This window comes from Diplotaxodon limnothrissa, linkage group LG2 (genome assembly GCF_057381915.1).
Source record: "Diplotaxodon limnothrissa isolate DT_005_m linkage group LG2, D_limnothrissa_male_GT1.1, whole genome shotgun sequence".
Taxonomy (NCBI): Eukaryota; Metazoa; Chordata; class Actinopteri; order Cichliformes; family Cichlidae; genus Diplotaxodon; species Diplotaxodon limnothrissa.
In genome coordinates, this window is record NC_140597.1 from 24,989,798 (window position 1) to 25,004,443 (window position 14,646).

The following is a 14,646-nucleotide window of genomic DNA, read 5'->3' on the forward strand; positions in this document are numbered from 1 at the left end:
GACTTTTTCTGTGTAACAACAATACACGGGGTTTTAGTTCAGTGTCCTGCAGTCGATCTGTTAGGCCACTGATAAGAGAAGCTGATGGATAGGTTTAATCAGCCAAGCCCAGGGATCAAGACCACGGGACAGATCAATCAAATGCTGTGTGGTTTCTAAAAGAAACTGCTTTTATCAGTGTCAGAAAGGACTCTCGCTGGATTTTTTTTTCTTTTTTTGTGTTTGCAGGAAGGAAGAAAGCAACATTAGCAAAGTAAACTAAATATAAAGAAACAAGGGAATGTATTTCAAGTGCATGAGTGGAAAGCTACACTAACTAAGCCCGGCTAAAAATAAGTGCAGCAGAGCAGAAAAAGAAACATCTGTAATCACTACGCTGAGATTGTTAAAACTCCTTGAGGCAACTCTCCGACAAAGCATAAAACTAAATGTCCCTGGTCTCTTATATACTAAACACCTCCTGACATAAACAGAAATAAAATGTAAAAAAACCCAAAACCTTCTGAAACAGTGAAACTAAACCTGCACTGAAATCAAACAGGAAGCACAACAGAAAGACTGAGAGCTATCTCCAGCGCACAACAGATCTCTGTAGAAGAGAGCAACGATGAACTGTAATAACTAGGACGCGGTGCTTTTAATACACAGCTGCCTTCCATTTCTTAAAAGAAGCTTCTTATCGGAGAATTTGAGTGACAAGCCTATTCTCTCGCTTACAATCTCGGGCTCATGATTGTAAAAGACAGCTACACATGTCCCATCAAATCCAAGACAAATTGGTTCCTCTTTCTTCTTTGCCTTGGATGGGAGATCTTATCCAGGCGGACATGCTTAAGTTGTCAGTGGGTTTTCTAAAACCCGTATTGAACGGCATATTGACTGATGCAATCGCGGAGACACACATCATTAGGCTCATTAACAGCGAATGTAAAAAGGGGAGGACGGCCTAACTGGTGCAGCGGGAGTCTGTGTCTCCTCTGATAACACTCGCCTTTAACAAGCGGAGCGCGCGGGCAAAGATGCAGGCTGTCGGTATTAAAATGAAATGTATGCTTGTGTGTGTGATGCGTCTGCTAATAAATAGCTTGTTTGACATGACGCTGTTCTCATTCGCGCAGTTTGCTCTGTGATAACCGGTCGGATTGTGGCCTCGTAAAGATGCTCCATGTGTTGTTTTAGGAAGCCATTACAAACTGGGCCGTCTCCATTACAAGGGCTATCTGATCATTATTACTGCCATCTGTAACGCACACTCAAACCTTAATCTGGGCGAGCCAACCACAGCTGACTCCTGAGTTGGCACGCACGCACATCCATACTACCTTCCCCTGTATGTGCGTGTGTGTACATCCAAACGTGACACGGCAGCTGTTGCCTCGTCACATTGCAGGCCCTTGGGCTCGACACATTTTACTCCAGCCTACTAAAGCAAGGCTGAGTGGAGCAGCGCAATCCCATTGAAGCCACTGACTTGCAAGTCTCTTTTTGAGAGGCCGAACCCCCTCCAACACCTGTGCAATGCAATCGCAATCTCCCAGCCAGAGCTGCTCCCACCCTTCAAAGGCTCGTCACAGGACGCACATCTAATGCAGAGAGATGGCCGGTTAAAGCCTCAGCCAGGCACACCGCTTTGAAGCGACTGCTCCGGCCCCACCAAAAGAGAAGCCAAATCATTTCCCTTCCCTCTACCCCCGTCCATTGTGCGAGAGGTGCACCAGGCGCTCTTATTCGGTGGCCGCATGTGGGGCGCCTTCAAAGATCACGCCACTCCATTCCAAAGCAGGGCCACTACAGGAAATGAGACTCTCCCGGATGCACGGGGGCTTCTCGGCGATAAATATATTCATGCATTCATGTATATTTCAAATAAGAATTTGACTCAGCCCGCATAATGCACATGGCAAGGTTCAGACTTTGAGATTCTTGACATGCATGAGGCGCTACAATCAGGAGTGTATAAATAAATCAGAAAACGCAGCAAACAGAGCTCCTAAAAGCAGCAACACAGGGCCTGAGCTCGGCGCGAAGAAAAGGACTCGCAGAGGTTTGTCTGAAAGAGAAAAAGCTTTCATCTCCGAGACAGCAGAGGAGAAGAGAGGAGTGATGTGATGGATGTTTGGGCTGTCATGTTTCACAGCTGGGGGGGGGACTTGAGACAGATGAGAGGAATAGCTAAAAGTAGTCAAACTTTTCAGGGCGAAGGGGAAAATGGAAGATGAGACAGCAGAACAGCGGATGGAGCGCCACACATTAAGATTAGCCGGTTAAAATCGCAGTGTGAAATCTCGTGCTACGGAGCCTCGAGGGGCAAAACCGCCAGAGTAACTCGTTAAATGGAGCCGACGCAACGCCGACGGTCGTGTTCTCCGAACAGTTCATAAAGGGAAGCTGAGAGGTTTTGGAATATTGTGTTTGCTTTAGCAGACCCTAACTCCGATTTCCAATATCGGAGAGATGATGAGGGACTTCCACGGCTGAGCACATCATGGGGGAGAATAAACACACGTGTAATGGGAAACATGTGTGTGCGAGATGAAACGGCCTCCCTCATATGAATGGGATGAAATATAGACCTGCGTCCTGCCGGGCTCCAATCAGGGCCGTAAGAACTCGGCATGGAGGGGAAATGACGGACCCCCGACGGGCTCACACACACACACACACACACACGCACACACACAGATACGGATAAGCTGCCAATATGGTCATTCTGGAGCAGATTCATGTGGAGGCCAGAGTCTGACAGTGACATCTCCATTCACTCCTGAATTCTTTTTCGCTTCCCAACATGCATGGGCACACACACACACATGCACACACACATGCACACAGAGCTAGAGGCCATGGGAGGAGGAGGAGCAGCACTGAGGCATTAAAAAAAAAAAGCCTTTCTCCCCGCCGTGGGTCTCTGTGGGGTTTAGCATGGCATTATGGGAAGATTAGACTTTAGAGTGCTTTACTATCTGATGTCATTGTTGGTTTTACGTTGTCTGGATGGCTTGTGGAACTCGGACCTGATGGCAGGCACATTTCTCTCCAGACAAAATGCTCGGGGCTGCAGTTGTGATTGATTACAGGTTCCTATTGTATCTGTCTGGTATGGCTCTGTTGGAAGAAGAATTAGTCAGACAAAAAAAGTCATGGAAACGCTACACATTTGACTCCATCAATCAAGTCAGCAATCAAAATAATTCAATTAAGAGACTTAAATCCCGCTGGCTCACCAGTCCCTGCTCCAATAGCCCAGAGACAAACTCAATTTACTGACAACCCATACATGATAGCATTAACTCCACTTTAAGGCTCCAATCTTTTTCCATTACTTATGTTTTCTAAATATCAAGGGAAATTCAGAGGAAATAGCAGAGCTATGGTGTTTACGAGAGACGACAAGTTGGAAAAAATTAAATAAACAAGAGCAGCTTCAAATGCATAATGAAATTGTAGAAGGGCTGTCCGGACAACTAAGCTAATTTGCAAGTTGTTTAGAAGGCAGACTTATTTGCAAAACACAAGAAACTTTGCAAATGTGTTTTCATAGGCCGTACATCAATGATGCAGGATTGCAGACAGACTGGGAAGGGAGGTTGCTGAATATGTGTGTAATTGTCTTTTTTCCCCCCCGTTTCCGAGGTGTGAAAGGGAATGCAGGGTTGCGCTGGGGCGTCCCGGGGAGAGGCGATTGAAGCGTCACTCACAGCTGCCACACAGAGCCCCGGCGCACACCAAATCCCAGGCCCGGGCTTTTCCCGGGCAGAGGGGCCGGGGCCGGGCCTGGGAGCAGCAGGAGTCCCACAGGCCTTTTCTTCCAACTCCTCTCACCAGCACAAGGGGGACCAGGTCCCTGCTGGGAGTTTGCTTAGAAAAGACTGAGCCAAGACTTGGCAGAATGGGTTAACGGAGGCATACACACACACATATACACACACTATTTCAAATGCTTTTTGGGGGCTGTCTGTCTTGCCTGTGGGCATGGTGGGAAAAAAATGAAGTAGGGAAGAGAAAAAAAAAAACCCAAAGATAAATCAAACTTCCAGTTAACAGCTGAAAATTTGGGACACGCAAACGCAGAGATGCAGAAAGAGACGACGAGCAAGAGAGGCACTGCTCAAACTAGATTACCGGAGAAATGAGTGGGGGGTTTTCTGCTCGATGCCCGGGGAGCCTAATAGAGGAAAAGTCCCAAGGATTATACACTGTGCCATTTCCACGCTCGCCCTAATAGTCTCCATGTCCTGCCTCTGTATGCCATAGATGGATTATGATGCTTTATAATTAACATGGGTAAGGGGGTTGTTACAGACCGCCCATCTGCCACGCTGACACACTTACGGGGGGTATCCCTTGGGAAAAGGAGGCCGCTACCACACTATTCCATTACTTTATCATTCTATCATTCTATTATCCTACCACTCGATTCAATTACCCTGTCACTCCATTAGTGTACTCGTAACAGTGAACAAAGAGCTCCGTGATGATCATTAATGATATGTTCCGAGCCGGTTGTGGCGTGGTCATGCTTCATCCAGGCTCTTCTTGTAAAAATATGATCTTTTACAAAGCACGGCTCATTTTTGGTTCCAATTAAGATGTCAAACGTAAATTGAGAAGCTCGTCGGCAGCCATAAGAAACATCTAAATGTGATACACTTTATTTTATTATTCTTTTTTGGAGCATGCAAAAGATTACTTGCCTTCATTTTCTGCAAGAAAAAACTGAGGACGTAAACTGTTACTCGACTTGCAGAGTAAAAGCATTTTTTGTCAATAATACACATTTTTTAGTGTTGAAAGTTCCAGAAAAACTTTTGTCCAACCAAATCTATCGTTTGATTAATTAAGTTGAAACTTGTAAAAATGCTACAATTTTCATTTGTATTTTTGTTTTGGAGTTTTTAAAAAAAAGGCGAGAAACCGTATAACCCTACATCGCAATTTATATTCCCACCTCAGTGTTTTCACCAATTTTATTTGTTAATAAACACGCACTTCCTCCCCTGTCCCACACATTTTTGCGATTAGTCGCTGGGCTCCGTCACCTCCTGGCACAGTAAATGCAAACCAATCCTACAAAGGTCTTTAGTGTGCCACAAACTCAGAGGGGGAAACAGATCCCTCGTCGCCTGTATGCCAGTGACAGCCCCTGACGTCTTAAAGAATGTGCGGTGCAGCTGGCTGTTGAGGTTGCCTGCCCACTGTTAGGGAATGGCATCCGATGAGGTCTGCCTCCTCAGCACAGAGGGGTTCTATGAGAAAGAGTTAAGTCTGTGAGGTCAGTCTGGAGGAGGAGGTTACGAGTTCCCCGAGTCGGAGCCGTGGGGGTAATGGTTTTAGAGATGGCTGTCACACAGATCCGTTCCACTGTCCAATACTGCCGCTGATCTCCACCAGCCCGAGTCTGCTTGCTTTTCAATTGCTCAACTTCTCTCTCCCCGTCCTCCTTTCTTCTTTTCTCCCCTTCTTTCCTCCTTGCACTGACACATGGAAGTAATCTAGGATCTCTATGCTGGACTCAAAGGATGTGCGGTTGAGCCCGGGGCTGCATTTCGACGCTCTACATTAGCTTCCTTTCCTCTTCTGTTTAATCCCCTTATATTCAACTGCTCTTATTTAAAAGAACTTAGCTGGAAAACAAAAGGCAGACTTTGCCCATTCAACTTTTTTCTCTCTCTCTCTCCCTCTCTCTTCGTTTCCTGTAACTCTGCATCCCTTCCCATTTTTCTTCTCGAATCAGCTAAAAGCACAGGCGAGGCGACAAGTAGGACTCTTAAGGGAAGCCTTCCAGCACCGTCGTCTGTGCCTCTGCTTGGCAGAGCCGGAGCTGATGGGAACTTCCTGGTCGCTGCCAGCCAGGCCTCCGTCTAATGAAGCTGGGTCGCTAACAGCCTGTAAGGCAGCCACTGTTCAGCCACTCTACACTCATCCACCACCCGGCCCTCGACACTTTCACAGGGGCACACTGGCACGCTCCTAACACTTCCTTAATGCTCCGCTGTGGCTGGACAAAGAACAATGGCGCACGGACGTGCACTCTTAAGCACTCCTTCACTTCCACGAGCTCAAGAGGAAAAATAAACAAGACTCAGACTGATTGGAAGTTTATTTTATACTCAACTGAACTTACAATTACTCTTTAAATAAGCATCTATACACCCTATTTTTTCCTTTTAGGAGGTAGGATCCTTTATTGGGTACAAGCAAAAGAAGACAAGGCAGGAAATACGGGACAGAGAGCAGGGGAGCGACTCCCAGCAAAGGAGGCAAGCCAGTTGCGGTGCTGCTCGGCTGAATTTGCACCCATGTGGTGCACGCCCTAACCACTCAGCTATCATGACCCATTTAAATGAATGTGGTGTTTATCCCAGTGAAGAATTTTTTGTTGCATAATGCACTTTGCTGCATTTGTCATTGTTATCAGTGACTCACAACTCTGACTCACTAGCAACTGTCACACCTATATGAAAATTCCCCAAATGTAAAAACAGTTTTTACCCCAGGGCTTTGGTAACAAGTTCCTATCTGTCATCCCCCCCCAAGCATAAGTATATTAGATGTCTTATTTCACACAAACACTCCAAAACAAAAAGTGTTAAAAATGCTAAATCCTAACCAGCTTTTCTTGTATGAAAAATTAATTTAATTAATTGGTGGTGGGGGGCAGGAATTAGGCAATATGTGTGCAATGTGTGCATTTTGCTGATTTTTTCTGTGCCGTTTCTGTTAGTTGATGTGTGTGCAATATTTCTACTAGTGTCAGGTTACAATCCTGAGCTGCAACTCCCCACATAAACAAAAAAAAGTCAATACACTTGATTTGGATTTTTGCCTGTTTGTGTAGCTGTATATATATTTAAATAGAAGTACATATGGTAATATTGTGATATGACACGTTGCCTGCGGATTTAGATTCTCGACATCAGTAAAGTTGCTGTTGATTGTGTCCAGTCACTGCTGTTTATGTTCTTGTTCTGCTAATTGACTAATCCTTCCAGGCATTGTCCACTCTTGCCAAACGATTCACTGCTTTCAGCTGCTGTCCCTGTAATATGTCTTGAAAGAAAACCAACTGGAACTGTGGGTCACGACGACCAGTTGGAAAAACACACACACACACACACACACACACACACACACACACACAAACACACACACACACATAGAACAAAAAGACGGAGGAAGAAAGAAAGAAAGAAAAAATCCAAACAAATTAGTAGCAAATGCTACTTTTCCCAAACTCGGGGAACAAAAGCTTTGGTTTCGTGTGCACCACTGCTTGAATATAAAGAAATGAATGCATCAATAACACAGCAAAACAGAATGATCAGCTTTCAGTGATGTGGCAGCCAAAACCACCAGTGGATAAAGTGAGTCCATCTGGAGCAAAACCATGATGAAAAAGCTGCATTGTTTTCCTCTTTTTCTTCTTCTTCTTCTACTTCTTCTTCTTCGCTGAAATAACCTAAACGCCCTGCAGCCCTCTTTCCCGAGCCCAGGTGCCTTGTGTAGATAACCAAATGAAGAATCTGCCATTACCCACACACACCGCTGAAACAACAGTCGTGTCGACACAGAAGCACGCGTGTGCGCGCACACAGACACATAAAAGCAAACGCAGCTGTCCTTACAGCGAGACACAGGGACCCTTTACAGCACTGTGGGCCAGTTGCTATCCAGAGGTATTTCTTATTGGTTGGCCCTCTCTCGTTCTCTCTGAGTGGGGCTCAGGCTCTAAGTCCTCTCTGTGTGTAATGAGATCTCTATCAGAGGGAAACATGATCAGAGTCTAAAGGGTGGAGAAAGGGGGAGACTGTGGGAGGCAAAGAGAGAGAGGGAAAAGGTACGTATCGCGAAGGGGTAACGGGGGCAAGCGGCGGGGTGTGAGGCAGGGAAGAAACAAAAACAGGCCTCTGACCCTCCCGACAGTGACCGCGGCTGCACGGAGCAGGAGAGGGGAGCGCTCGCTGGACTCCAAACCAAATCCTGATTCTCGTCTGAGGCTGCATCCGGCTCTCGCTCAACAGGTTTCGGCAGTTTTCAAGTTGTGCCGTTTCAGTTTGTTTTGTTTCACTTCCTCCTGAAAGTCGGCATAGCTGAGCAGGTGAAAGTGGCAGATGAGTCAGTGTCTGAGAACAAACCCATTGAAATGATTGCTTTTGTAAGAGGCACTTCCAAGATAAGGAAGACATTGTATTCTTCTCATTACCTCATGCAAAGAAAAAAGAAAGAAAGAAAGAAAAAAAATCTGCCTAATTAGCTTATTGTAAAACACTAAACATGAAAACAAAACCAGCAGCAGTTAAATTAAATTATGCTGTGATGGAAATGTAGTGAACCAATAAAATTGCTGCCTCATCATCTCAAAGCGCTTTGCAATAAAAAAAAAAAAGCCACAAAAATTCCCTTTTTTTGTTTTGGGAAAAATTAAACATATTTGCTAAATGTCCCAGTGGTAATAAAGTTTAGCTTAATTACAAGCCCACTGAACCATTTAACCACGCAAGCGTGATATAAAGCAAACCAGTCAACTGTTAAACTCTGAGCCAGACAGCTGAGGTAAAGGGACAGCAAAGTAAGTCGAGTAAAGTAGAGACTCACAGGCTCGAATCAGGAGACTTTACTTTTTATCAAATGCGAACGCTCTTTTCGTTTTTACCCCCCTTTCTTCTGCTATTTTGCGTCCCTTTGTGGGCTTTGACACAGAGGCCAAAAAATAAAAAATAATTCATGCAAAGTCTTTCCAAGCCTCACCAAAAAATGCAAAGAGTTCAAAAGCAGTGCAGCAGACTGTTGCCCAGCCTGTGGCCGCTTCCTCGCTGCATGTTTTTAGAGGTGTGCAACTGTGTTTTCCATCTCTCCTCCTCTCCTTTTCTTTCTCTTACCCCTCTCTCACCACCTTGTTTGTCTCCTGAGCTGCTGCAAACAGGCTGTGGTAGTTACAGGTCATGAGGTAAATATTAGCCGAGGAGGGCTGGAGGACGTGCAGGAACCGCTCACAGCAACCTTGTCAGATCATCATTAAATTGGCATCACTGCAGTGTACCTCAGCACAGTGTGAGTGTCAGTGTGTGTGTGTGTCCATGTATGTAGCACGCCTGTACATAGCGGCGCTAGCTTCAGCCAAGGCGATGGGACGTGATCAGTCATAACAAAGTGACATTTCGTGGCGTAATCCCACTCAGCTAAATGAGAACTAATCCGATTTGCTCTGATCAAATGTTAGACTGTTCTTTACCGGCCGGGGGGACGCTGACACATCTCAGCCTTCTTCTTCTTTTTCTGCACGGCTGCTCCTTCATCACCCCCCCCCCCCCCTCCCCTCCCACCGACACCCCTACTTTGCCACTTCACTCATCCGGCCTCAAATTAAATATCAAAAAGGTATGATGCATCCTGCAGCACAAAAAAAGAAGAAGAGAGAACTAAAACTCAAGCATGTTTCCTCTTGTTATTTTTCTCACAAGACAGTGCTACCGTGATGATGTATGCTGCCTGTTCAAGCACGCTGGGAGGAAATCAATTAAGCAAACCCCCAGTTATTGATAATACAGGAGGCGGGAGTGATGGCATCCTCACATGAAAATCCATAGCAGCAGGAATGCACATAAACCTGCACAAACACACACACCGTAGCGGCCCAAACCTGCTGGTTTCCTAGACTTTGCCTCATAACTAATGGCCTGTGGGGAGGCACTGGTATTGTTATAGTTTTTGTGTGTATGTAGTACACTGTGCAAGCAGAGGGCCAGATTAATTTATTAGCTGAGGCAGCAGCGCTCCCAAAAGCAGGAACAGGAAGTAAGACATCGTAAATCTCGATAAGTCACCAGATAGTGTACTGTACATTTCTATAGGCTTCTTCCACTGTTATCGCTATAGAGTAATATAGGCCAATACCGAGAGATGGAGTTTAGAGGAACAAACAGTGAAGACTGATGCTGATTCCTGCGCAAGCACACCCACCCCATCTCTTTTTCTTTTATTGCCTATCAGCGAGTGCTGCTGACTGATACATTTCAGAGCAAAAACAGGTTTGTCTCTCTCTCTCTTTTTGTTATTGTAAAGCCTGCACACAGCAAGATAATTGTCTATTGTTTTCCAAAAGGCAGAGCAGCGGGATAATTAGCTTGAGAGAACACTTTGCAGAGTGCATTATTGTTCCACTGTGAACTTTATGAAATATTCAGCCGTTCGTGGGGATTTTACAAGGAGCAGAGTGGAGAAACAGATGGAGAAACGATCTTCCAGTCCCTAAAATCCCAGCATGGTAACCTTCTAAGACATTCCCTTCAGGTGACATCATCAATCAATAAATGTCTCCCTCTATTTTTTTTTTTTTACTCTTAACTAAAAAGTGTGGATTTTTGCATGTGTGTGTGTGTGTGTGTATCTTTGTCTGATGACGCTCATTGTTCCACTACTTCTGCAGCCAAATAAAAGCTGATGGGCCGTAGTCTTGCCATTAGGACCGGGCCACACACACACACTCAGAGACACACACTTCAATGAACATGGCAGCAATATTCATACCCACTGACTGCACAACGAGCCTCTATGACATTTGACATTTGGGGGATAAATCATGGATTCACTTCAATGAGTAACTTACAGTTATAGGCTGGTCGAGCTACTCTCCATTTCCCCCCAGTGCTGTGAGCTCGAATGAAGGTCAGCTCCAACCACACAGATCTTTCTCTCTCTCTCTCTTTTTCTCTTTTAGTTTATTTTCCCCCCCTTTATGAATGCTTTCCAACATGATGTAAATGTGGGAGTCAAGTCTAAGTGGGTGATAATTGTTACCAGAGCGTAATCTATTATCAGTAGTCTGGGCTCACTTTACTTGTTTGGATGGGAATAATATGGATTTTTAAAGAAAGTGTCTGGCTTCAGCTGCTGACTTTTGAAAAACGTGTCCTTGATTTCATGGGAAGAAATTGCGCTGGATCCAAGCCAGGGTAATTAAGAAAAATACAATTATTTTCAATCATTTGCTCACCTGATATCTGGAACCATCTTGTTATGCATTTTTGTGGGGAGAAACTAAATTCAAACTTGGCCACTTTGGACGGAGTGTGGCCCTCGTACGCCTGTTGGGAGGAAAAAATATCCTGCGCTATAGCTGAACACACTTGGCGTGGTTTCTTGACTTTTTCACCTTTAATCTTTGCACCAATTATGAGTGGATGAACTTCTCACAGCCCTAGAATAGCCGTGATTTAGTTGGAAAATAAAACGGTGGGTGCAATATTGCGAATAAAATTGCTATAATTACCCATCTTAATGTGTGATTTAAGCTGGGCCCGTTGTACATTGTATAAGCATGTACTTAACGGTGTTTCTTCAGTGTTGGGAAATTCCCCACTGGGAAAGACGTCAACGCCACACTCTGCGGCGCAGAGAGGACAATTAGAACTAAATAAATTGTGTTCTTTTTAAGATAATTGCCACATTTAACAGAACATTTAACCCAACGTGTACACAATGGCAACTTTTCCATAAATGTTAGCCCTCCATTGAGCGCGCACACACACTCACACACACCCATAGAGTTTGACACCCTCGTCCAAATGAAAATGCAAGACTTACTTGGGATTCTGCGAGCTCCAGATTATAGTCTCCAGCGACTTAGCCGAGGGTAACGCCGACCTGCACATTATTGTAAAGATCCAGAGGTAATACTTCCAACAACCGAGTCCCGCCATTCTGATAAATGCACAAGACGGGTGAGCCGAGAACTCTAGAGCTACGGACGGTGCGCTTGGCAACCTTTATCTGCGGTTCGCCCGGTGGGAAGGTGAGCTACGATCAGTCGGGAGCATGTGAGGTCGATATCAGATACATGTCCTTGTGTCCGACTTCTTTAGATCTGCTCCAGACCCCGTGTCCTTAACTGAACTGCCGTGCGAAGGAGCCCCGGTTCTTGATAGGATTTGGAGGAAAGCAGCAGCAGCAGCCCACCGAGTGTCCTGGTTGACCTGTGGCTGAGGCAGTAGAAAGAAAAAACACGACCTTTTCTTTCACTCTGTGGACAAAACTCAGCGATCCCTATGCGTGGAGCGGATCTGACCAATCGCGCAGTTTTGCCAAAATCTGGCGATGCGGCTGTCGGTGGAGCGCCGCGCCGCGTCTTTGTCAGAGCTGCCCTCGGTGGTGCGTGTACCTGTCGCCGTTTATAGCCTACAGATGACCACATTCATCCATCAGTCACAACTCCGCAGCACGCCAGGAATCCCGAGGTCCACTTCATTCCAGTGTTATCTTTCACTCCTCCGCCCCCCTTCTTTTGCTATTCTTCCTCCCCCCCCCCCCCCAAAAAAAAAAAGGAATTGAGTTTCTATTGTAAATATTCCTCCTGGCTCTCAGTGGCGTTACGCGTGCGTGTTGCGCTCCGGCAGGGTCGCTTCTAGTCCAACTCGGGCATGCTGCGTGGCCGGTGCGTAAAAATACAGTCCGGTCTCCCCGCTAGTTTATTGCTTCATGAAACACACACAAAAAAGTGCCGAGGTAAGATTAGACCTGCTCCCCTGCTTCTCGACGTGGCTCCTAAATCAGCTCACCAACATTTCGACGCCGGTATGTTGTTTTTTTTTTCTGACCGTCTGTAACACTGTGCACTCCGGTGTGTGCGGCAGCCCGAGCTCAACTGTAACCCGAGCTGAACAGAGCGCATGAGGAACAGCCCACTGTGCCAGCAGCGGCCAATCACAGCGCTCTGTCCGAACTTGGAAGCAGGAAGCGAAGGCATTTAAGGGACGTGGATGGGTAGATGGTAGGTAGAAGGAGGGAGCGAGAATTGGTGAGGGGGGCGGGGGTGTTATTGGGTTGACCCCACATCTCCACCTCGGCCCGAGCCATCGACCCAAATTGAAATGGACGTTGGAGTTATTCGTCATACTGAAAGCTTCGGTGAGGAAAACGAGTGCACCAGTGTGTGTGTGTGTGTGTGTGTGTGTGTGTGTGTGTGTGTGTGTGTGTGTGTGTGTGTGTGTGTGCGTGTGTGTGTGCGTGTGTGTGAAAGTGCTTACAAGAGCAAAACTTTGGCCCCTTTAAGTCCAGGGCTTGTTGTTCCCAGTAGATAACTAATTACTAATTGGTCCATCAAGAAATTCGCCTGGAGCGCCACATTTATCATTTTGGTTATGAAGGATTGCATTTGTAACATTTTCCCTACGACTAGTCTGTTATTTCTGCTATTTCTAGCTGTGCCGCTGTAAATATATTGGTTTTATTCTATATACACAGGATTACAGTATCTGTTCTTTTGGCCCCCTTCTTTTTCTTCTCTGAAGGGAATGATGATTAATGGTCTCTTTGGATCTCTTTCTAGTCGTCCTCTTTTGGGATAATGAACTGCATGAGAACTTAGTCTCCAGTGTCAATAGACAATAGACGGTCGGTAGCCTATAGTCACTGGGCCATTCATTCACTGAGGAAGAAATGCTTGACACATAATTGATCATGTCCATGTCTGTGCCCCCTTTGTGCGCGCATATGTGTGTGTGTTTGAGGGAGAAAGGAGAGAAGAGTTCCCCTTCATTTCCTTGCATTTATTCAATCAATGCTGCCCCCTAATGGCTGTGATGAAATCGATTCTCAGACTACAGGTGGGGGGGGGGAAGACTGAGTCTAATTGGAAAGGAAATAAAGCAGACATGTAAAGACACGTCTTATGGTTTCTGAAATTATTTTTTTTATTACATCCTGTGGCGTGTTGACAGCTCATAAATCTCTGTGAGACAATAACACAGGCTTCCAGTGATTATACACCCTAATTGTCTGAGTAAATTTATATTTGTGCAGTTAATGTGTGCGCATCCTCAACAGCAGCAGTTGCCACAGAGTTGCCATCTTGGATGCCTGATGCTTTACCAATCAGAGGGTCATGGACAGATGCCACCTGTGTACAACTTTGTGGACTGCCACACATGGTGCCAGCAGTTCGTGAGAATAGTGATGTAGAGGTTTGTTAGCCCAGCAAAACATTATCCATAGATTTGTCCTAGGAATGATCAAAATTAATCTTTTACAATAGTATATGTAGATTTCAAAAGAAAAAAAAATGTTATATTCACTACAATATGTGAAACATGACTGACTGTCCACATGCCTTTACATAAACAAAAACTCCTCTGTGCAACAAGGAGTGTATTGAGCTTAGCTTTCATATTCACTCACATCATAGAGAACCCATTTGAGTGTTTTTCACCCTTCCTACAGCTACCTATGAGATACTGGCATTTTCAAGGAATGAGGTCATTGTGTTAATGTGTATAGGTGGCTGTGATTAGTGCTTCCATAAATAGCCTGAATGTACTTTCATATCACAGCAGCTCACGCACACACACTTCAAAATGGAGAATGCCCATGTCTAAGGGGTTTTTTCATCGCTGATTGGTAGTAATGTGTAACCTCACATTATTTATTTCAGCGCAGCTGTTTATCAGCTTGTTATCCAGGTATGTTTTTACTGCTTTTCTAGTGTGTTTGTGATCAATATCAGATGATACTCGCTGTTGTACCTCTCTTTCGACCTCCCACAACCTGTTACATCTGATTTTCAGTTCAGTTCTTAAGTAATTTAGCAAACCTCAGCCCCTTCCTCTTCCTTAAGAATGCCTAAATGACACCTACCCTTCTACTGAGACTCTT

The 14,646-nt window shown here is 45.3% G+C and overlaps 1 protein-coding gene across 1 annotated transcript in view; it reads right to left on the bottom strand.

The window, feature by feature from the left end:
* Window positions 1-12,231, bottom strand: part of efnb1 (ephrin-B1) — a 59,875-nt gene extending 47,644 nt beyond the window's left edge. Inside the window, exon 1 of the mRNA XM_085361699.1 lies at window positions 11,584-12,231. Coding sequence (XP_085217825.1) covers window positions 11,584-11,699 — 116 coding nt within the window. The 5' untranslated portion in view covers window positions 11,700-12,231. The remainder of the gene's footprint in view (window positions 1-11,583) is intronic.
* Window positions 12,232-14,646: the final 2,415 nt, after the last annotated feature.